This window comes from Rhinolophus hipposideros (assembly GCF_964194185.1).
Source record: "Rhinolophus hipposideros genome assembly, chromosome: 22".
In the NCBI taxonomy this organism is placed as follows: Eukaryota; Metazoa; Chordata; class Mammalia; order Chiroptera; family Rhinolophidae; genus Rhinolophus; species Rhinolophus hipposideros.
Window position 1 is genome coordinate 13,612,843 of NC_138068.1, and position 25,122 is coordinate 13,637,964.

At 42.0% G+C, this 25,122-nt stretch overlaps 1 protein-coding gene across 2 annotated transcripts; it reads right to left on the reverse strand.

The window, feature by feature from the left end:
- Positions 1-803: 803 nt before the first annotated feature.
- On the reverse strand, positions 804-25,008 carry IFT52 (intraflagellar transport 52). 2 transcript variants are annotated; one of them, XM_081034569.1, is made up of 15 exons: positions 24,513-25,008; positions 23,963-24,225; positions 22,070-22,194; positions 21,330-21,417; positions 19,271-19,400; positions 18,944-19,019; positions 17,778-17,849; positions 14,742-14,868; positions 11,645-11,731; positions 10,353-10,421; positions 6,673-6,827; positions 4,535-4,622; positions 3,428-3,536; positions 2,451-2,596; positions 909-1,272 (listed from the first exon to the last, which is right to left on the reverse strand). In XM_081034569.1, the coding sequence occupies exons 2-15, from the start codon at positions 24,143-24,145 to the stop codon at positions 1,225-1,227; spliced, it is 1,503 nt and encodes a 500-aa protein (XP_080890695.1). In that variant the 5' UTR covers positions 24,146-24,225; positions 24,513-25,008; the 3' UTR covers positions 909-1,224. The 2 variants fall into 2 exon arrangements, with proteins under 2 accessions (XP_080890696.1, XP_080890695.1); XM_081034570.1 differs by lacking the exon at positions 23,963-24,225 and having other exon boundaries at positions 804-1,272.
- Positions 25,009-25,122: the final 114 nt, after the last annotated feature.

Below are 25,122 nucleotides of genomic sequence, written 5' to 3' on the forward strand. Positions count from 1 at the left end.
ACAACATTCCCTTGTTGTTCTATATCTGCTTGTCTCTTGGCTGATCCCCAAATTGTGCCCTTGGAGCAAAGGGGCCTCCCCCTCCCCCAACACTCTGTTCTGGCTTGACTACTCTGAATAAACCCTGCACTAGGGCTGGAGTATGTGAGAGAATGGGAGCCCATGAACAGAGCTCTAACATGAATAAATGACCTGAAATTCAGGATGTGACTTGAGCCTTTCTTCCAGACTGGACATCTTTTCTAAGCCCCACTTAGGGATTTCCACTGGCATGAATTGTCATTTTCTCAGTTTGATTCTTATGCTCCAAAACAGCTCACCCTTCGGAATCCCCATCTCCCCAAAGCCCCAACACCAAGCAATTCAGGATCAAAATCCTGCCAATCTGACCTTCAACCCCCAGACCAAATCTATTTCAAAATACCACCTTTCCTATAACAGCACATTAGTCCACATCCTCTAACTTTCCCTTGGGGTTAGATCCCACCCTCCCTCTAAATTGGCGTCCTTCCACAATTTTGCTCTTTGTAAGAGCCCACCTGCTAAGCTAGTCCCATTGCACGACATCCCTTACACTCTGGCAGTGGCTCCGCAATATTCCATCTGGTTTCAGAGCTGGTTCCCAGCACATCTCGTACACGGCCAAGAATTTCCACATCCGCTGCTCCATTCAAGCAGGTATAGTCTCTCCTGTTGTCCTTGGGACAGACCATCACATTTCGCCTTGCACTGTACCCCAGAATGATAGAACTGAATGCTTCAGGAGCTCAGAGGACAGAGGACCAAGCGTGGGCAGAGATAACAGCCTCCAAAGGTGCATAAAAGCCTCTATTAGGTGCAGTGGGGCAAACAGACTGTGGGGTAAGTTTGTTTTGCATTCTTTTGAACTCCAAAAACCACATAGTGTTCACAAGCCTGAGAGTTATTTATGCCTTGGATAAAAGCGACTCAAATCCAGAACTGGAGTTGAAAGAAAACACTTCAATGAGACTGTTTCATAAATTATAAAAGTACAGATTCAATCCGATTTAATTTTTAAAAAATGGAACGTATCTCACATAAGGATCTTCTAAGTTAGAAATGTTATACCTACGGAAGATACACAAACCTGCCACAGCTCATAGAAGAGTGTATAGACAATTTTGATAAAGGCGTTCAGCAACAACTGAAAAATAGTTCACAAAGAGAATCAGGAGGCAGAAAATGCTTCAGGAGGCACGGTCCTCAGAAATGGTTCTGGAATGCAGTTTCACTTGTATCAACATCATGTTCCTGGATGATGGAATAAGACATAGAATTTTAGTATTTCAGTACACGGCCTGAAACGTGAACTCTTTGGCGTTTTGGGCTTTGATTAGAGATTCTGAATGATCATTAATTGAGACACATAGGTAATCGGTGGCCAAATCCAGCCCCAGAGTCAAATTTTCACTACCAGGATAGGCTTTTGACCACTGCCCATCACCCACCATGATTAGTGGGGAGCAAATGCCATTGAAGGCGCTGATGCAAAGACCCACCAGACTTCTTACCTTGGCCTTGGGGGCTTGTCCCTGCCTTGCCCCCAGGGCAGCACTATTGGGAATCTACCTGGGCCCCCCCATCTTACATTTCAGTGTTGAGCAGCTATGTGAACACCTCGCTTCCGGGTACCCGTTATCCCAGAGCACTGTAATTGCCCGTATAGTCCCATCTCCCCCACTCCATGTAGCTCCGAGACAGCAAGGACTGCATTCACCCTGCTCACTGCCAAAGCCCCGACATCTAGCACTATGCCTGGCACATACGAGGCATACAGTATGAGTACCCAGCAGAGCCAGCCCCTTGCCAGCAGAGGCTCAGACCCTCAGGATCTAAATTCCTAACTGTATCATACGAAGGAAAATGGACTCTCTGTACTGTTTTGTAGCCCTTTCCTCCCACCCCATTTACTATATCGTGAATGTCTTCCCAAGTTGTTAAACACTCTTTACACATTTTTAATCTTATGGATGCACCCTAGGTACTTAACCAGTTCCCTACCGATGAAGATTTTGTTCTATTAAATCTATACACATTCAGGATTATATTATTAAGACAAATTCTGAGGATTAGATTGTTAGGTCAAAGGATACATTTTTAGGGCTTATGAACGGTATTATAAAAAATGTCTCCTGAAAAGTGGGACCAATGTATTCTCCCATCAGCAGTGTATGAATGCTCATTTACGAACAGTAGTTGGTCATTTTGTTTTAGAAATCCTGTCAAGAGACCAACAAAACAAAGGCCAGGTATAATTTTAAAGTTCTTGGTCCCCAGTTGAGAGAAAGGTGTTTTGTTCACCTAATACATAGTACATACTTGATAAACACTCGCAGAATGAATGTATGGCGTAAAACCCAAGAAACCCAGTATGGAAGATACTGCCACTCAGAGGGCTCCCACATCAGTGGGCCTTCCAGGCGCTGTACCTGGTTCAATTTCTTGAATTCCACCACTTGGAAGAAGACGTGCTCAAGGATGTGTTTGGCATCTTGTTGGTCCTTTGGTAGTTTACTGGTTACTCCAAGAATGTCACCACACTTCCTGACATAGAATTCCAGGTCTTCTTCAGTACCTAAGCACAGGTGGGGCAGTTAGATAAACCCTTCACTTCTCCAAGTACAGACCTACGGTTTAGTTATCCCCTGTTAGGTTCCTCCATCTCAAGTTCATTCACCTCTTCCTAGGGTAATGCCACCACAGGACTTAAACAGTGACAAACTGTAGAGATTTCTGATGTGCTGCTTTTATAAAATAGGGCAATAGTGTGACACTCCTAAGTAAAATGCTGGACTGGCCCTGGCTCTCCTCGTCCCAGATCCAGCATTCCTACATTACAAAGAATAGCAACCAGTAGGAAATACAATTACCATTCTCTGACTGCAGCACGGACCATTATGAAAAGGGCATATGGGTATTTTAAATAGCATTTATTACACTATCCCCACAATTATCACCTAGGGTAATTACTGCCACATATGCCTATATATTTACATATGTGTAAAAAAATGGGATTAAACAATAATAATTCTGTAAATTGCCTTCATCATTTAATGATTTAACATGAACATTCCATGTCAAAGCTTATGTTCTACATCTTTCTTTTAACAGATATATAATACTTCACTTTATTTCATATATTTTTTAACCAATCCCCCTTCTGATGGACCATTAAACTATAAGCTGAGACTTTGGCTTCCTCATAACACCACGTTCTAACTCACTGAGCTAACTGGCCTTGAGAGAAATAATCACCATCATTTACATAAAATAAACAAAAATTGTAACTGTATACTCCTGTTCATATTTTTGTTCTCCCTAAACAAATGCTAAGCTTTCTCTCATGGCATATCTCGGAAGTTCATAATTAAACAAAACTCATAAAGGAAAACTTGGCCAAACTTACACTTATTGGTAATCTGAGCAAGCCGTGCCTTCTCAGAAGAGAACGTCTCGTCTAAGTCAAACAGCTCCAGTGGAGGAGGTGGCAATTCCCTGAAACTGGGAGGGAAGACCTAAAAGGAAATAAAGTCTGTCATGGAAGAGTATATCCAAAGCCGTAAAGGACGGTGATGAGACATAAGGGAAATGAGAGGCCAACTCAGCCCTTCCTTGGGATGAACCCCTGCAAACACCTATCACCTCCTCCTGCCCTAACCCATTAGACCACATCAAGGAAGACGTCCAGTCCATGGTAAACAACCAAGCAGAACCAGCTCTAACTACACCGCTACACTGACCAAGCTGGCATACAGTGCCCATTAACTTGTACAAGGCACAAAGCCTGGGGCATGTTAGGCTTATCTGTGGTGAACATTTGATTGTACAACTTATTTCGCATTTAATCATGAGATCTTTAAGGATAGAAATTGGGTAAGCAGAAGTAGATTAGTGTAGAAAACACTGAACTTAGAGCCGGAATTCACAGGTATGAACCAGTGGTGTGCTGATGTATGTTTAACTACCAGTTCTTAATACATAACATAACAAAAGGCCTGATGTGCAGCATTGGTCATTTTCTGTCATGTAAAGCCTTCCATCAGTTTCAAGCTACCAAGATGAAGCCAACTGGCTCATAATATTCCAGAATGTGATGGGATAAAATAATTTTGAAGACGAGTTAATGCTGGACTGGAATGTTGAAAAATCACCTACATACAATGACAATCCCCTGGGCTGTTAGAACTTGGCTCTAAGTCTGAGTGCGTATTGCCTGGAAAGCTGCAGCACAAAGCTTTTTACCTAGGAATTCTCATATACGCCCTCCAACCCCACGAGCTGGGAAATGTTTCGCAGCCAGAAAATTCCACGCCCTTGATTTCTGAGCTGGGAACTGTACCAAATGGAAGTCCTTGTGGAATGCTAATAGGTTTGATCTCGGTGCACGTTTAGAGCCAGAGAAATGTGCCTCCATGAGGACTGGCACAAATGGCGTTGGAGGGATCCACAGCAGGGGCCCAGGGGGGCAAGGGAAGGGCAAACAGTGGGGTTCTGCAGCAGCACACCTACTCACCGCTGGCTGAAGGGCTGGCAGCGGCGTCTCAAACTGAGGTTGGATGAGCTGGAGAGGTTCATGTTTCACATTCAGCTGTTCATGAGCCCTGTGTTAATAAGACAAAAAAGCAGGGAGCAAGATGAGACACTGCAGAGAACATGTGACTGGTCACACTGGGCTCTTCTCCATCAAATCAGGTGGTTCAGCACTTTGGGCGAAAACAAAAAATGTGTTGTTATATGTAATGTAATGATCCTTTCATGAATCTTCTCTAGGGTATCACACAGTATGACTTTATTGAGAACTGAAAGAGCAAGTCCTTTCAGTTTCATGTCGGGCTGCTCTATATGTAGGCTTTTTTTTTTTACCCAATGAACACTGTGACTCTTTGAACTCACTGTTTCCTTATTTATTTTCACCATCGAGACAGGAGTCAAATCTGAAGTGTGCTTCTGGTAGTGGAACAGATAGATCTGTACAGTATAGACTTCATATTTGTTGATTATTCAGTCAACAAATATTTACTGAGCATATACTACGTACCAGGAAATTTTATTCACCAACAGTAGAGCAACAGTGAAAAAAGAGACCAAGACAGGCCTGTGTGGGACTTACTTTCCTGTGGAGGAGGGACATTTCCATCACAGCCTCCCGTGGCCCAGGTCTTGCGATTCTTTCTCCCCAAACACCTCTCGAAGTCACAGTGACTCCTCTGACCAGCTCTACCTTTCAACCCCCCTGCTCTGCTGAAACGGTCTCCTAACTGGTTTCTTCCCTTCTATTTTTCCTTTATCCCAAAGAATTATACAAACTGCTGCAAGAAATTGTTTTGGGTTGCTTTTGGAAAACAGATTCCACCATGTCCGTTCTCTAGAGGTCCTTCCTGGTACCCCATTCACAAATCTGACCCTTGCCCTGAGCCTCAGGCTCTTCGTCTTGACTTATTTCTGTAATGCTCGGGCATGTCTCCTCAAGTGCCGGCACTAAGGAATGTGGAACAGTATACTGCAGGTAACTTCAGAGGACCGATTTTTAAACTATTACCAAGTTGGCCTTGTTAGAAGTCAAGGCTAAGTGCAGTGCAAAGGGCATTTAGGAGTAATGTTCCTTGCGTGGACACACTTGCGTGTGACTGTCCAGGCCTTTGCTCACACAAGCTACATTGCTGCAGGATGCTCTCTCCCAACACCCCCACCACGTCCTGACATCCTTCTCAAGCACAGTGCCCAGCATAGTGCCAAGCAGACGCAAGGCTGCCAAGAAATGTTTGCTGAAATCATCAATGCCTGGCTAAAAGGGCCCCTTTTTCATAAAGCCTTCTGTGCTCACCCCAGTCAGAATCAAATTCGCTTTTACCATTAAGCCCGTGGCCTCGTTTTATATTTCACATTTAGCATTAATAGAATAACCTAGTATCATGGCTTCTGTCTCCTCCGTAAAACCACTCACTTTAGTAGGTGTAGTGCTTTGCATGGTAGGAGCTCTAAAAGCATTTGTTGAACTTGAACGTAAGTGTGGGGGTAGGAAGTTAGACAATCATCTGTAGCTGTACCCTCAGCCTTTGGTTTATTCAGATGTAGATTCCACGCCAGGCCAACAATACTCAAAAAAGTTAGTCGCTGCCCCCGTATTAGGGATGAACGACAACAAGTGGGCGATAAAACAAGGTAGAGCCCTGGCTTAACAGTCATTCAGGCCTGGCTTAAATCCCTGTGACCACCCTGTGCGGATACCTGACCCTCTTTAAGCTTCAGGTGGCAATGAGGCAGGGAACTCAGAGGATTCCCACAAGTATTAAGTGAAGTGACAACGTGGAGTGCTTATAGGGTGATTAACGACCTTGGTTTACTGAGGGGATGCCTGGGACAGGGGCCTCTGTGCTAAAACCAGGAAAGTCCCAGGCAAACAGGAACAAGTCGGTCACCCTAAAAGCATGACACAGGCCTGGCCTACAGGAAGGGCTAACAACAGCTGGCAGTTTCGTGTGCGTCAGCGCCTCCAGCCCAATACCCCAGTTCTCTGTTAGCCTTGTCACAGACTTGAGCACGTCTTGCATACCACATTGGCCGTGACCCTCACTCCGGTCCCCAGGCTCATTTTCAAACCAAACACTCAGAATGGAGTACAGTGCAGCTCAAAGAGCCACAGGTACTGACTTGATGACCTTGGGGAGGGAGGTGGTATCCAGCTGGTAAACAGATAGATCGAAGAGGGTGGTAAAGTCCCGTGGGTTCTCATCGCCCTCCTGGAGACACACTCGAAGCCGCTGGGACAGGGTGGCCGTGTCGGGCAGCATCATGTAGTCGGAAATCTGAAAGCCACAAGAGGGTTCCTTTCAGCAAGGCAGGAACGAGAATTTAACTTGTCAAGCCACCAATGTCTCAGGCCTAAATGTGCAATATTTATACTCGCTTGCCAAACGATTTCACTATTCATGATCCCAGACAACTGAACCTTAAATAAGCCCCTTGATGTGGAAAGAGGAACAAAAGTCACTTGGCTAAACCCCACTGCGGGCTAAATCCAACCCTCCATTCACTCATGCTGGTATTCACAAGCTGAACACAGCCGGAGAAACACACCACCAAGCAGACTGGTCTGCTTTTAATTTCATGATCACTGATCTTGAGCGCTCGGCAATCAAGTATATTCCCCCAGTCCATCCACTTTCCCATTCTTCTAGGCAATACTTTCCTTTTGTCACTCCAACCATGTAAAACGATTTTCCCTTTCTTGATTTTAGCTGATGACCTTATTTTCTAAGTCAGTGAGAAAATAGAAGCAATCACAAAAGAAAGTCCACAAGCTCCCCCGCTCCTACATCTACCCACCTACCAGCACCTGGCCCCTACACTCTGCATTCTCTCCCGTTACAAGTACGAACCCCTGTGACTCCAGCACAGACAACCCCTAACTTGGACCCTAGATCGCAGCCTTCTCACCAACCAAGGACACGCCTCCAGTACTGCTGAGAGCCCTTAATGATGACATATGCTGTGTGTTGGTAACAGAAAAACCTAAATGTCCATCAGTAGGAGACTGGCTACAGTACAAACAGTGAAAAACGCAGACTTAAAACATGGAACACATAAAAGCTCTCCATGCATAAATATGAAAACATCTCCAAGATATATTGGTTAATTTTAAAAAGTAAGGTGCTGGACAGTGTCTACACACACTGTATATAGTAGCATTTGTGTAAAACAAGGGGGAAGTAGAGGGTACACATACGTATTTCCTTACATATGTATAAGGTATCTCTGGAAGAATGTACGAGAAACTGCTAAGATTGCTGTCAGTGGGGAGGGGGTCAAAGTGGCTGGGGAAAGAGAGAAGGCAGACATTCACTGGGCATGCTTCTGGATGTCAAGCTATGTGAATGCAGTACCTATTCAAAAAACCGTGTTTGAATTTAAATAAATGCATGTTGGCAACAAGAACTTTATTCCTAATTGCCCTTTGAACTGCACTTAGCTTTGAGTTCTGACAAGGTCAACTCGGTGATAGTTTAAAAATCTGTCTGAAGTCACCTGCAACATACTGGTCCACATTCCCTAGTGCCAGCCCTTAAGGAGACATGCTTGAGCATTACAGAAGTAAGAAGTCAAGACAAACCGGCTCGCTTTTCTCCATATCCCGAGGGCTAAAAACTCCCTCAATCGTCAAATGCTTTCGTAGACAAGAAAGGAGGGTAAACAAGTAACTGCTCTTCCCTGTAATACTGAGCTGTTTTAGAGGCTTCAACCCTCTGAGGTGACAGTGGGCTGAGGTGAGAGTGACGACAAGGGCCAGGGCTGTGCCAGGACAGCCAGAACACTGCACAGAGATCAGCAATGGGCCCAGCAACCCCAACGGGCCAGAGGCTGATTCTCATCGCTGCACAGAGGCCTGCTACAGACTCCGAGTTCAGAACACCATCAAGACCTGAGGTGTCCAGACAGAAACATAAAAGTGCTCCCCCCACCACTGGTTTTCACAACTTCCTAGCAGATTCTGAGGTTAAAACTTGTTATGCAAATCCCTTTGACTATTGAGCTACCATTGTCTTTAAGTACCACTTGAAACTGAGCTGTATTGTCTGGGTTTGAAACCTGTTCGGATAGAACAAGATTTGATCTGAAAACAGAGGAAGTTCAGGTTTTCAGAATTTACTTTGCAATGCTGCTGGATCCAGCCTTTTACTTTCCAAAGCCTTACAATACAAAGGACATTTTTCACCAGGTCTCACATCTGGAAGACACATGAAGCTGCCCGGTTTTAGAGCAAGGCTTTCCCAACCCTATATCCCTCTGCCTTTCTACTGCTGTTTCCCTTCTGAACCAGTCCAGTGTCACACGTGGTGGACAGTGAACAACAGAGAAAAGGCACAGGCTCCGGAATCAGCCTGAGTGGGAGTTAAAATGGCTTGGCGGGGATCTTGAAGAATTTACTTCAGTTTCCTCAGTTAGAAAACAAGACTGACAGAAACTTAGCAACAGCAAGGTGGCCACACGGAATGGGAGGAGATGCAGCATGCCTTACTGCTGCTTCCCTCGACCCACGACACTCTAACTGGGATTGGCAGCTGCCAAGCATCCGTCCACTCAGGGCTGGGTCCTGTGAGATCTGAAAAGCGAATTCCTGACTGTACCCCCGTTCTTTTATTTTGGGGGTTCACATCACTTTTCAGGAGGAATTTAAGCAAAAGAGCTATATACTTAATGCTTCCATATACAAGAGTACTTTAGACATGGGGCTCTCCTGTTTCCGAACTCAAGTCAGCCCCTGGAGGCCATGTCCTCAGCTGAGGGAGGAGGCAGTCAGGAGGCCACCATTTCTGACTGCCTTCTCACGCACCCGCTGCTGTCCCTAGCCAGGAAATCATTTTCCTGACATTTTAGGGGTTAAGACACAGAGAAGCGATTGCAGAATGAGTACACTTGACTCAGAAGGCCTAGGTTTGGGTCCTGGCTCTGCACTCGCTTGATATCTGAACATATTGCAATCTTGCAGAATCTCCATTTTCTCATCTATAAAATGGGAATAAGACCATCTACCTTCCAGGGCTGTTATGAGGCTTAAATGAGATGATTTCTGTGGAAGTATAAGATATACAGTGCCTGATATATAATAACCACAAAAAGTTTTTTAAAGTCTTACAGACATATAGTACTTTTTACACCTTTTAGTTTAATAAGTAAATTTACGTCTATGCATTTAGGCCTCACAACCAACCTGTAAGGCAGAGAATACAGGCAGTAGTGCCCCCTAGAGAAAAGGTCAGGATGAGCAAAGATCAGAAATAACCTCTTCACGGTCCAAGCAAGCAGTGGAGCAGGACTAGAGCGCAAGGTCTTGGTTCCTAATCTGGCACTGGCTTCTCCACTTTCCCTAGTCTGATAAATATTACCTAATGCCTTTAGGGTCGTTATTCCCAAAGGCAACAAAATTACAGTTGAAAACTTACATTCCGATGATCTTGTTTCTTCATGAAAAATTATTTTTATATCCTTCATATTTCTGAAAGAAGTATTTCTCCATAGATACTGACTGTGAAAGTTTGGGTCAGGGAACATATTTTAAATTCTAATTATGATTGATAGATAGATAGATAGATACATAGATAGATAGAGAGATTCCCACCCCAATTAATTCTATGAATTATATAATTTATTGATTTATTATTTTTTACAGTGTGGCCTTCATCTCCCCAAAAAGCATCACTTCTGTCCATCTCTGTCTTACAGATAAAGTAAAGTAAGAGATACACATTCCTTTGGAACTATGACAAGTGATGCTGAGAGAAGCTGGACGCGTTCTTCATTTAAAAGTGTTTTAGCGACTCACGACCTCCTACCTCTGGGTCCTCGGCATCAATCTGGTTTAGGTGGATGTCTTCTGTTGTGAGCCACTGAACAACCACATCCTGAATTTAAACAAACAAACCGGAAGCAGACATTTGGTTACTTGAGAAAGCTGAAGGCAGGAATAGAGAATTAAATCAATCAAGAAAAAGTGATAAAGGCAAAAAGACAAAACCAGTGATATGAAAAAGGGTAATCACCCTTCTCTTTATGAAATCATATGAAAACGTCAGCTTTCCTCACAACGCTGCCACGTTTATTATCGGAAATGTATTACCCTAGGGCACTCTAACCTCTAATCACAAGCCAGCATTTATTAAAACGTTCCCAGTCCCGACGCAATCCCGTTCAATGTGCTGATGACAGAACTTAAAAAGTAGAATATATCTAGATCCCTCCAGAATATGTCTAGTGGCACTGGAACTTCATGTGGATTCCACAGAAACAAGAACTTAATCTCCCAACACATAGAGTCTTGAAGGCTTGTAGGTCTCCAAGGCTGAAGGACTTTATTTCATTGAACGAAAAAGCTCAGAGAACTACTTCTTCGGCAGGTGACTCACTGGACTCGCACTGATGTATATAGCTTTGGCACACACGGTCTATCATCCTTCACAAGACACGTTTCCTTCACACCATTCGGACAAGCAACTGCAATGCCTGTACCTCATGCCCCACATCAATCAGTGACCAGGCCTACCGTAACCGCTCCTAAATACCACTCATGCCCACCAGCCCCTCCCCGCTTTCACACCTTCGCGACCTTCCTTCAGATCCTTGTCCCTTCTTGCCTGGCTGATTCCCGCAGCCTCCTAATCCTAACTGGCTCCAGGCTCCTCCTCCTTCCCACCTTCCATATGCCTGACACAGGGGTCTTTCTAAAACACAGATCTGATGATGCCCAGGGGTGCCGAGCACCCTACAAGAGACCCCTGTGGCTTTCACAGAAAGTTCAAGCTCCTGGGCTTTAGACACAAGGCCATGGCTGGGCTTGCTCTTCCCCACTTCCCCACGGTCGGCTCCCACCCCAAGCTTGCATGCTTACAAATGCTTGTCACATCCTTCTAAATTTACTGCTCTGTCTCTCATGCGCTCCCTCATTGTACCATATAGTCTCCAAGTAGAGACTATGCCTGAGCCAACTTTGTATTCTTAGTGCCTGGCGCAGATTGGGCTCTGAACAGCTGGTTTTAAATGAATAGATGAACTTGGCAGTATTTTTTTAAATTATACGAAAATCGTACTGACACATTATACATTAATGTGATAAAAGAGAAAAGCTTACCATGATTTTGCTGTTTTCTTCTTTATCCAAATATTGGTCACTGAACATGTGACATGAGCCAAGCACTGCCAGCTTCCCGCCTTGGTTCTGTCGATGACAAAGCAGGGTCAGAGGCTCAGATCCTAAAACACGCTGCATGCAACCTAGTGCCCAAATACTTATCACAATCACGTGAGCAACTGTCTTATATACGAATGTGTCAATTCTCATCAGGATTTTAACAATCTAGAAGTATCAACAATAATAACCACATTCCAATCTGCTTCTCATTGTAGACACTTCTATGTTCTATTCGACTTTAACAAAAAGCCCTATGAATTGGTTCCATAGCATTTTCCCATTGTTAGTTATCTTATGAATGAAGATCATAACTTTAAAGGGAAGAAAAAGATAAATCCAAAGATAATCTGCAAAGAGTTAAAGACATTTACAAGTAGCAAAAATAGTATTTAATTAAAACCCAAACAGGAAACTCAGCCACGAGCATGATAAATTCACAAAAGAAATAACTGGTTTATAAAACAAATGTAATATTAGTAATTTTAAACAAATCAAAACAAAGTATTTTTGCCTATTAGATTATTAAATATGAAAAAATGACTACAAACAGTGTTGGTCAGGTGTCAGTGAAGTAAGTTCTTTCACACATTGTTGCTGAAACTCAACAAATGCAACAAAGCAGTCTGAAATATACAAAAACTCTATGCACTGTTTGATAGTCATAATCACAAAAAATTAGAAATCAGTCCAAATGTTCAACTACAAAAAAATGGTTACGAATAATGCAACCTCCTCCAACTATTAAATTACATATTACGAGTTTTCAGTAACATATAGGGGAAAAATACACTATAAATTGTACAGCTATCCTAGTTTAAAGCTTGTAAAGCAAATAAACAAAAATGAAACACAAACAAAAGTGGGAGAAAATGATCAAAACATCAGCCTGGCTGCCTCAGAGTATAGCACAGTGGGAAGCATTCTTTTTTCCTCTGCATTTTTCAATTTTTCTACAGGGAGCACATATTACTTTTATTATATAATGAAAAAGAAAGTACAATATTAAAAATACAAAATGAAGGCAGTTTTTCTAGCAGTGCCACACACAAGGAACAGGCAGTTATGGTGGCACTAGGACAGACATACACCTAAGCCAGAGATGTCAAGAGATGCAAACACGAATTCCATAAAAAAAACAAAATTTGCAGAACGAACTTTGACGTGTACCACACTAACAGCAAATGCTTTATAGGAAAAGTAATACTATTACTATACCATCACCACTGAAAATAGATGTTACTGAGAACAGGAAGTGAATTGGGTGGAATTCTACAGAAAGGGCAAGTTACTGAATTAGGCTGTGATCTGAATCCATACATGTAAATAAATACAGGAAGGGAAGAGAGAGTAAAGGACTTTGCTTTATCACGACTACCACAGTTAGGCTTATTGTTTCCGTTCTTTATCTTCTTTTCCTTACCTCATTTATTTCAAATAGATTACAGATCTTCCTTTAATCCTTTTATTCTGTCCTGACAGAAATTCTGCCATTGTCTTTGGCTTTCTTTTCCTGCATTTGTCTATAATTTGTTCCAATTAAGTAAGAGTATGTTCACTCAAGGATCGATTTGGCCCTTCAATATTAACACATCTATCCCAGTAAACCAAAGACCAAAAAGGTTCATGATAGGCTTAGTGAATGGCCCTCTGAGGAGGCAGAACCCCCCTGCCCTCAGCGCTAGCCAGTGCCTGCTCATGGTTTCCATAAGGATGGACAATGGCCCTGGCTCTACTGGTTCATCTCTCAAGCTTCAGAGTGACAGGCGACAACCTCTGTGAAAGACTGTGTTTATAGGCAGGACTGAAGGCCTGTGAGGACACAATGGGCCTTAAATTTAAATGGCAGGCGATGGGCAGATGATAAACTCCTGAGTTCTAGAAGGATCATGACACTTAGCACAGAATTCTGTACCCAACAGATGCGCCATACAAATCCACTGATTAAGCCAGGTAAAATTTCTGTGTGCAGTTAAAACATCAAATAATTATAGTTCTAACGTTCAACTACTAGAGGTCCCTGTCTCATTACTTGTGTGCTTATAAACTGACACTTTATGTAAACCAAATCTTGAATCATTTAATAATACTTTAATTTTAAAACAAGATTTCCAGCTGTTTGGGAGAGAATAACTACCATAATAGCTATATGAATTTTGTCTAAATATCATCTTCCAAACATAGCATAGACATTTATTTACTTCATAATAACACGAGGTCAGAGATTTTAAATATGGGAGGGAAAGGTAATACCTAGGTCCCACAAAGAAAAAAGAGAGTGTGAGGAATTAGAGACACCTAGGTCTCTGGAGAAAAACTGAGAGGTCAGCTGGTAAGTTCTCCATCTTTGTGGGCAGATTAAGGTAAATTCAGCAAAACCTGAATTGAAAAGGCAGTGGAAAAGTTGGGTCACAATGAGGGCTAGGTCCTCTGGGACCACCTGTTCCCGTATTTTGTGGGGTTTCCAGGATGAGAACTGGACAATGCAGTCTTCTGATCTGTTTCCCTGGGATCATCTAAAATAACAGCAGCACAGTTCTGTGTAATTTGGTGAGTCTGTTAACTTGACCTTTCCCTGATCAGAGTCCCTTTCACTGAGGGTGAGCCCGTAGTCAGATGGGATACAAAGCTATTTTAAGAGTTATGATACAGGTAGCTTCATGCGATAGTGGAAAAGCTGTGGATTTAGAATGATAAGAGCCAGGTTTAGGCCTGACTCCATCGATTAGCCCCATCAATGAAATGTAGATAACTGAAATCCTACTTCGCAGGACTGCTTTGAAGACCAATGAGAAAATACATGAAATCCCTCTGGAAATGGTAAAGTAGTTTTTACTATTTCAATAATAAAAATAACACTGTAATAACTATTTATGGTGTCAGGTGGATGCCAGATTTATTGGGGGAATCACTTCATAAATTACATAAATGTCTAACCACTGTGCGGTACACCAAAAACTAATATAAAATAATACTGAATGTTAATTATAATTGAAAAAAAAACAATAATAATAAATAACATATCTAAGAAAGCCTGTACCTTCGAGTGATAGAAAGCCAGAATGGGCCTGTTAAGTGGGAAACAGACAGAGCCTGTGGACAGAACAGCCACTGCTGGTTTCATGACACTCAATGTGGCACCAAAAGGATAGACAAAGGTAAGAGCCCTGTAAGAAAATAAAGAAACATTCAAATTAAAAAAATTTTTTTAAATTAATAAAAATTTTTTAAAGATAATCTCAGTGGTTCTTAAGCAGTTCATCATCAAACACAAAATTCCTCTAAGCTTTGATTTATTCACTGAAAATTTGGTGTAACTCTAACTACGAGTTTAATAAGCATTTTAAGAAACAGGAACGTAAATTAACAAGGTCCAATAATATGTGTAGGTAATGATAACTGGGAGAAATACAGGAGCCCCCATGGATGGGGAGGAAGAGGAGCCTCGTGGAAGAACTGAACTAGAGATACACGTGAAGCTGCTGTGTATAAGAAGAGCCTAGAGGTGAACATTTTCCTTTTCCTCATTGATTTGACTGGTGCTGCCCCTAAGAATCAGTGTCTGTCATTCGAAGGGCATTTACTAGTTGAGTGCTTACATGAACAGAGGCACGTATCGACCTCACATAAGACACTTGTACACAGACCTCTGCCGTGGGGTCCCTCCTCTACTCTCCACTGTCCTAATGAAGACTTAGAGTATCTCGAGCAAATCAGTCTAACTTGGGCAAGGTACTCCTGGGAAGGGGGTGGGGTGGAGGCAGGCAAGGAAAGGGCACAGACCCTCGGTGAGGCCAACCCATGCAGGAGGAGTTAGGTTTTTACTGAAAGAAAGACGGTGCTTTGCAAAGGTAGTTGTTTGAAGGACATACTCTCAGAATGAAGGGAAACAGGAATCTTAAAACCAGAGCATAAAGGTAGAAACTTGGGGCATAGGCATGAGGAGTCTCTCATAAACATTTTAATTTCCCTTTTCCTTTGGGCCATGAGAAAATTCTTTATAGCTTAAGTTAAAATTATTTCCTTCCAGTGTTAGTTTTCCCTATCTCTTCAGTCAAGTCTCATCTACTCCTGGTGCAAACCACATCTAAATAAGATTAGCAGGGCAAAAAGTTTGGGAAAGAGCATTCCTGGAAAAGGGCACAGATATGTAAAGACCCTAAGGTGAGAACAAGCTTAGCATATTTAAGGAGTGGAAACAAAATCTGTGTGGCTACAGCAGAGGGAAGAGAAAGAAAAAGGGACATCAGAATCTGAGACTCCAATAGGCCAAGATGTTTCCAAGCACAAAGCAGGACTGGCGAGGAGAATCTCAAAGGCTACCAGGAAGGTGTGCTGCTTCCCGAGGATCCAGGAAACAAATAACCAGCCACTTGCCCTTCACTGCAATTACAGACGAGGTAATAACTCCAGCAGCAGGAAAGATCCTGGGCCTTACACCTCACAAGGCACCTCCACAAGTTATCACCTCACTGGAGTGTCTCGACAACTTTGTAAGATTACTATTGTCCCCGTTACACAGACATGGAAACAGAAGCTCAGAGTGACTCACTTTACCCTGAGTCGCCCCGCAAGTAGGACATGAAATCGGGAACTTCTAACTCCTCCTCCTAACTCCAAGTCCACAGTTCTTTTACCTACAACTGGATGAGCTAATACAAAGCTCAAGACTTAGGTTGACTCTTGAATGTCAACGTGTTAACTCTATGATATACGTTGCTATACATTTTTCCCCGGCATGACTGTCCTTGGTTTCATACTAAGAAAGCTCTTCCCTACTGAGACTGTAAAATACTCACCTGTTTTCTTTTAGTATTTTTATGGTTTCATTTTTAATATTTAAAATTTTAATCCATCTGAAATATATTTTGGGGTGTGGTGTGAAAATGGAAATGTCTTTCCAAATGGTTAGCCAACATGATGCTACCCATTCCTCAATAATTTGAAAGGTCAGTTTTACTATACACTAATAACCCCCACCTCCACATATATTTTGGGTCTGATTCTGAGTTGTCTCATTTTTTACTATTTATGCATTTGTACCACATTACTTTAATTACCGTAGCTTTGTAATATGTTTTAACTACACAAACACATTCAACTTCTATGGGGCAAAATACCCAAGTAAAAAGGTAAATGAGGAAAAATATCTGCAATGCCTGGAGGTCTGATAAGTAAGAAAAAACATACCATCGATAGAAAAATGGGCAAAAAGCAGTGAACAGGAAATTCACAGAAGAAATACAATCAGCCAATAGACTTTAAAGGCCAACCCACTCACTAATAATCAGAAATGCAAGTTAAAATAAAGAGATGTCGTTCTCACCAGAATACTCCATGCTGACAAGAGAAGAAAAAGGGGTGTGTTCATCGGGACAGAAAGGGCTACAAACAGCCAGGTGGGCGATCTGGCAACGTGTCACATTTGACAAAGCATCAGTTGGAAGACTTTGACCGTGAAATTCCAACGCTAAGAATCTAAACTACTAAAATATTGGCACCAGTGCACAAAAATTGTACATACAAAGATGTTTACTTTTTGCTTTGTTATTTATAACAAACTGTTTATAGTAACAATATGTTGCGGACTGCCAAGGTTTGAAACTAAGTTTTGACATTTGTCAAGTGGGCTTGGGTAATTAACCTCTCCATTATCCTGTTTATAACCTTATAGGATTGCTGTGAGGATTGAATGAGGTACTACATGCCTGTCACATAGTAAGTGCTTGATAAATGTTACGTGGTATTACTAAAGCGAAACATCATCAACTACCTAAATGTTCTAATAATAGAAGATAGGTTAGATAAATTAAGATGCATCTAATTTTATGTAGTCATTAAAAGGATAAGGTTTCATTTTTATATATGAGAAAAAAAATCTAGAAACCTAAACACCATACTGTTAACTTTGGCACAGATTTACAATGGAGGGCTTCTGTTTTCTTCCTTTTGAACTGTTCTAATTGGTTTTGGGGTGAGAATTACTTTTGCAATCAAAAACTCTTCTTTTTGAAAAAGAAAACTCTTCAAACTGACAAAGCCATCCTTTTCAGGTGGCCTCAGAAAACACACTCACTGAGCATTGTTTCCACTGCTCTCCTCATCAATGATTCCAGGCACGGCCTTCCCTGCAGCTCGGCTAATTTCCCTTGAAGAAAAAATTAAAATCCAGTAAACAAAAAAATGTAGGAATTTCACACTCCATTCATTAATAGTATGAACTAGATGCAAGGACTTTGCAGACCTGTTCAAGATACAATGCTTACAAACTAAATAAAGGTACACCCACACCCCCACACCTCTTTTGGGAAGTTTGTAAAGTAACATTAAAATATAAGGATCACTTCCTCTTGCTTGAGTCCCGACGAAAGGGTCCACATACTAGACCCACATTCTAGTCTTATACTCTAGACTCTGTATCGTCAGACCCAGCGAAGTGCCTGGCATGTAGCAAGTTCAAGCGTGGGATGAATCCTTTGAATAGAGGGAAAAGCTCAGAGGTCACCTGACGGTGTTGTTCCCTTCAACGCTCATTTCCCACTTGCTCAAAGCCTCTAGGATCCAGAGGATCAAAAAACAAAAACAAAAAACTTGACTTTATCCCAGGCTCCAGGAGTGGAGAATATGACCTTACTATGACACCAGGACATTCTCTGCCCTCTGCCACAGTGACCAGTTTGAGGTGGGCAAGCGACCTCGGCCAGCTCAAACAACAAATCTTAGGACGCCTCTTGCTGGGACCAAGGCACGGTCTTGCCCTAGACGGTGTGGCGTGTGGATGTGAATCTGGGAAATGTCAAAACTATTCAGCCCACACACACAGAAGAGCAGAGCCAAGAGAATTACAGAGAAATAGAATTGGAACGCTGATGACATCATGAATTTTCAGTCAATCCAGATCCAAAGCCTGTCCTATTTCTAGACTTTTCAATTACATGAATCAATAACATCTCTTTATTGTTTAATCCCATTTGAGTAGGGTTTTCTGTTGCTTGGAGCTGAATGTATTCGGACAAAATGGTGAAGGTGGGGGATAAGGTGTCAAAGGATGAGAGGAATATAATTTGATGGATGAGGACATAATAAACTAAAATGATAATATAATAAAATAAAACAAAAAGGAAAGGAAAGGACAAAGGAAGAAGGGCCAGTGAAAAGACTATGTGAAAAGAACGGAGGGAAGATTCATGTAGGAAAGAGGAGACTCATTTGTAAAGACATCTCTGCTTTCAGCATGCTTACCTATTCAAGACTCCATTGGAAACTAGAGCTTCTTTAGGATGGAAATACTTATAATACACATTTCTAACCACAGCATCTTTAAGAGGAAAAGAGAGGAAGGTGCATTTTAGATAAGAAATAGGTCTGATATTGTGGATGCATAAAACCTTGACCTGAAAGGAACCCTGGAACTCTGTTCCAATTCCTCTCATTTTATAAGTGGAAGAATCCTAGGCCCAGAAGGTTCAGACTGCTGGTGAGGCTAGAATGCTGGACCCTGGACCCTCACATCCCAGGGCTTTTCCCATTGTACTATTAGGTCCGTATTAAAATAATAATACTACTTACCATTATTAACCATGATTCCATATTCTTCTAGGAGAAAGTTAATATTGGTGTCAAATCTGGATTCCCCACCCTCTCCTAGCATCACAAGGATATCTCCACCGCCATCAAGGTATTTCTTCAGGACTTCCAACTACACACACACACACAAAAATCTATAAATATACCCAAAAGACTTTTGTCCAAAATACTATCAATAAGATCTCAGCTAGCTGAAAAATAAACACTTAAAATCTGTAAGACACTTAAATATATATGCGTATAAGATAACATAAAATTTACTAAACATAACATAACATAAAATTTACTGGGATTTCCAAGGTTGTGTTTAAACATAAAGCTCCAAAATAGTCCAACTGAATTGACACTTTCCAAGCCGACTATCTGGACAGCAAACCCAAAGTGGAAAACTATTGGCTGAAGGAAGCTCACAGGTCTCCTCCATTCAACAATATCCCTGGTGTGTACTTACTGGATGCCAGTTGCACCTGCCCTCTCCTGACAACCACACATCTCCAGGCATTGCCGAGTGTCCCCAAGCAGTGGTCTCCGACCCTCTCTCTGGATGCTCTCATTTGCCTGAGGCTGCTTGCTCTTTGGCAAAGACCCGGTCACCTCTCTGTCTTCCCCAGGTGGAGAACGGAGGTGGGGAGAAACTATATTAGAGTTTTAGGCCAAAGCCCAGCAAGTAATAAAGGATTCCTTTGAAGTCCACAGCCTATTGTGTAAACATCTCCCAGGGTCTCATTGGGTAGGGTAGCTGGTCACCTCCACATTCCCAATGGTAAGGCCTACTCCTTCTCTCAACCTGATCAAACAGTTACATCTCTCTCCATGCCCTTCCCAGATGTGGTGGCCTTGCAATCAGGCTGAGAAAAAAAGGGCAAGAGAAATGCTCCCCTGTGGACCTCTTCCTCATGGCCCCACCCAAAGTAAGCGCAGGAGACCTTGGACTAAGGCTTCAGTCTAAGGACCACACTGGCCCACCCTTCCTCGGCCTCCCTACTCCCCACAATCCTCCCTGAGCACCAAGGCACTTCCAACTCTCTGTGGGAAAGGCTCTTGCTGTGTTCTGAGTTTTTTGTTTTTCTAATTGTCGTAAAATACACATAACATAAAATTTACCATCTTAACCATTTTTAAGTGTACAGTTCAGCAGTGTTAAGTATATTCATATAGTTGTGAAACCAATCTACAAAACTCTTTTCATCTTGCAAAACTAAAGCTATATCCATTAAACAACACTTGGCATTTCCCTCTTCCCTCCAGCCCTGGCAACTACCATTCTAATTTTTTCTCTATGAATTGGACTACTCTAAGCACGTCATATAAATGGAATCATACAGTATTTGTCTTTTTGTGACTGGCTTATTTCACTGAGCATAATATCCTCGGTCATCACGCACCTTGTAACATGTATCAGAATTGCCTTCCTTTGTAAGGCTGAATAATATAATTCATTGCATGTATTATACCACATTTTGTTTACCCATGTCGGTGGACACTTGGCTTGCTTCCACCTTTGGCTATTGTGAGCAATGCTGCTAGAAACACGGGTGTACAAATATTTCTTCGAGATCCTGCTTTCAATTCTTTTGGATATATATCCAGAAATGGGATTGCTGGATCACACAACAATTGTATTTTTAATTTTGAGGAACCACCATACCATTTTCCATAGTGACTGCACCATTTTATGTTTTCACCAACAGTGCACAAGGGTTCTAATTTCTCCACATTTTTGCCAATATTTGTTATTTGTGTTCCTGGTTTTACATGTATTATTCTGTGTCTGTTCCATGAAATAAAAAGCAGCTTAATTTTCAATGGCATTTTCTTATTTCAAAGCAAAAATGTGGCAAAGAAGCACAGCTAATATTTAATCAGCCTGCAGTATGTGTCTGGCACTTTACGTGCATTATCTCATTGAATCATCACAACAACTCAGCGATGAAGAGAGAGAAAAGGTGACTACCTTAAGGCAACACAACTTAAATCCAGGATTGCAGAGCCCATGCTCCTAACCATCTCCTTATATTTCTTCTTGATGGATATTTCTTACCTCAGCTGCAGTAAATTTTTCCCTTGGCCCAGCTGTAATCCACAGTTTCACCCCAATTAACTTCTCAGATGTGATTTCATCTTTTAAGCTACAAATATGATTTTAAAAGCAAGGGTTAGATCCATCATTTAAACCAATTTATGAGCTATTTTAGCCTCTAGACTATGCAATGAGAGGCCATAGAGGCCCAGAGCTGAAGGGATTTTGAGGTACCCAGTCTAGCCTCTCTCCCAAAGTGAGAATCTCCTCTATAAGCTTGCCCCAGAATTACTGGCCTCTTCTCAAATACTTCCTATAAGCCAAATTAAACTATGCTAGAGTATAAAGAAGTCCTCCAACTACTAATTCAATCAGCTCTACCATTAACTTGTATGATTATAGCCGTACCCATTAAGAAAAACTATCTACATTCACACAAACCAAGAAATATTCTCATTTTTCCTTTCTCTAAACTGAACAACTGACCCAAATTAAAATATGGAGAAAGTCTGTGATCTCTTGAAAAGCTGCCTATGTATAATTAGAGTAATTTTTTTATTTGTGATTTGGGGGACAACTTAATAATATGCTAACTGCCAATTTTCAAAAGAGATGCTTTAATAATAATTGATTTACTTCTGAATGACCTTTAAATTGAGCTCCTCCCACCTAAACAATCTGTACATAAGAAAATAAAGACTTTCAGTTTTCTCAGCAGGTTATTACTGTTACTTAGAAGAGAAAACAATACATGAGGTCACCTCTGAATCTTCCAATTGCTCCGAAGTCTCTTCTGCATGGATTTATAGCCATTGTTGGTGGTAAATACTTCCTTTTTGTATGCATTAAAAAGAATGGTGTTCCGCAGCTCTTTCTCCATGGTTTCCTATGGAAAAAACGAAAGGATTAGGAAAAGGGAAACAATAAACAATATTCCCAAAGAAAGACCCCAAAAGAACTAGTCTACTTCCTCTAATTTACTGAGAAAGGGTATGCAGCTGCAACTTAGCTATGGAATCCCTACAATTCTCAAAGGTTGAGAGTGAAATGTATAATTATAGCTGCAGAAACCTAAGGCGAACCCTGGCTTTGACCTCCTGTTGCCCTGGCCTTTCCACCAACCTACTCCCATGGCCCTGCCCTGCCATCACCCTATCTCTGTGGGAGACCATGTTTCCAACCTGCTAACTACTGTTTCCAACACTGCTAGCTACTGTTAACTGTGGGGTATAGTCTTCTAGATTCTTTTTATATACACTCAACTTATAGTTTTATTTACAAAGGAGGAACTTGTCATGTACGGCATTTTACAACACACTTTTTTCACCTAACCTTGTATCTTGTACATCTTTCCATATCAGTACATATGGCTCTTCCACATTTTTTAAAATTGCTGCATAGTATTCCATTTTATTGATGTACCCTAATTTACTTAACCAGTTACATACAGATTGACGTCTATTTTGGGGTTTTTCCCCCAAAAATTTTCCCTAGTAAAACAATACTATAATCATCAATTATCCTTGAACATGATGTTTTTGTGCTCGTTCCACATTTGTATAATTCCTACCTGCTGAATGGCAAAGTAAATTATTTCCAAATTGCCCTCCAAAAAAATTGTACTAATTTTTACTTCCATTAATACTATTACAGTTGTTTCCATACAATCATAAAACCAATATTTTCCATCTTTCCTAATAAGATAGGCAAAAAAAAACACCCTCATTATTGTTTTAATTCTCACTTTGAAATTAGTGAGATGGCCATCTTTCACTGTTTATATTGGTCGCTAGTATTTCTTCTGATTTTCTTGTTCACGTACTCTGCTCATTTTTCTATTGGGTTTAATATTTTTCTAACTGATTATTAAACAAATACTTTCACAAATTTGTCTTTAGACTTAACCTTTGGGAACTTCTTTGGTTTGGTTTGGTGGAATTTTGCAGGCCATACAGAAGGTTTTAAATTTATTTATAGAGTTAAAAGTATTAATTTTTTCCTTTCTGGCTTCTGGATTGCATGACATATGTAGAAGAGTTCTTGCCAGGCGAAGACTATGAATACATCCAACAAACAATGCTTTCTTGCAGTACTTTTATGATGTCATTTTTTTAAGATTTAAATTTTGGTCCTTTTGGAATTTATTTTGGTGTTTAAATGAATTTCATTATTTTTTTTTATTACTAGAGGGCTGCCTGATGTCAATCCAACTTTTCAATGCTGATTTTAAAACACCACCTTGAAAACAAATATGTGTGTGTGTATATATATATATGTATGTGTATATGCATACATAAATACATAAATAAATAAATAAATGCAATAAATATGCAATAAATGCAATAAATATGCAATAAATAAATAAATAAAATACCACCTTGCCTATAAGAACAAATCCCTACAAATATTTGGATCTTATTCCAAATTTTATATATTCTATCTGCCTGTAAGTTGCTGCTCAGTTCCATACTATTTTAAGTATTAGAGCTTTATAATGTTATAATATCTGGTGGTACTGGGGAGCTCATTCCCCTTATTACTCTAACCTTTTAAATAATTTTCCTTGCTCGTCTCACGTATTTATTCTTCCAGTTTCACTTTAAAATTATTTTGTCAGGTTAAAAAAAAAAATGCCCCCATCCCACCACAGCTACCTTTTCACGTTCCATTCCATCCATACACGTGCTCATTTTCAGTGTGTATACGCAATATCGTGTGCTGCTTTCTCGAGTTTTCGGGACGGCGTCTTCCTGACTAGGCCAGTGGTTGCACAGCCTTATGACATAATGAACTGAACCACTGCCTTCACGGGCACCTTTCCAAATTTTCGCTGTCATAAATGCTACTGGAATGTACACCTTTCTGCTTTTGCCATTAATGATTTGTGCCGTGGGGCAGATTCAAAACAGCAGGATTCCTAGGAAAAGGGGATGAGGCTCAGATCTTACGGGTCCCTGTCCAACGCTTTTCCATACGCGGCAGGACGACGGACATGCCGCGTAGACGGGAACGATGGAAACTGAACCAGTGCAAGGTCCGGGATTCAGGCTGACCTCCGCGCCTCGAGTTTACTTTCCCCCAGAAGACCTGTTTTCTATAAGACTGTCCCAAAGGCCCCGCGGAGAGTCCGGCGACGTGCTCGCCAGCTCCCAGGCCGCCCCAACGCCCCGGCTGGCCCATCACAGGCGGAGCTCGCTCACTTACCTGAGGCCCAGGGAACACCATCTTCACCTGACTCCGCCCAGCATCCCCCCGCCAGGTATCCAAGGCCACTCAGCAACGGCGGAGGCCCAGCGCGCTGGCAAGGCGTGGACCGGGGCGTGGATCTATCTCCGCGGCAACGGGACGACGACGGAGCGGAAGACGACACTTCCCGGCGAGCGTCGGGGCCGAGGCGGTAGGGGGCGGGGCTAACATGGGACTGTACCATTATTTGGGGTGAGGGGTAAATCCAAACAGAACGTGGATTAACGTGGCCAAAGAGAAACCCGTTCCGTTTTTTCCTTCAGTATCACGTCTTATTAAAGCCTGATAAAAACAGTAGGTTCCAAAGGTCCAAACTTCGCTGAACCCCAAGGGAGACTAGTGAAGTAAGTCTCCCGGCGGAGGATGCGGAGCGCCCCAGTCTCGATCCCAAGGGCGCAGGCGTGGAGGGGCAGGGCTGGCGGAGGGCGGAGCTTCGGGCTGAGCCCCGGGGGTGGGCGTGGCCTACCAGGAGCGCCTCGTTAGAGGTCCGCTGGGCGAGGCGGAAGGACCTCGGCTCCCTGGGAGGCCCGGGAAGACATCGGGGAGCAGGGTGCACAGGTTCGGTGCG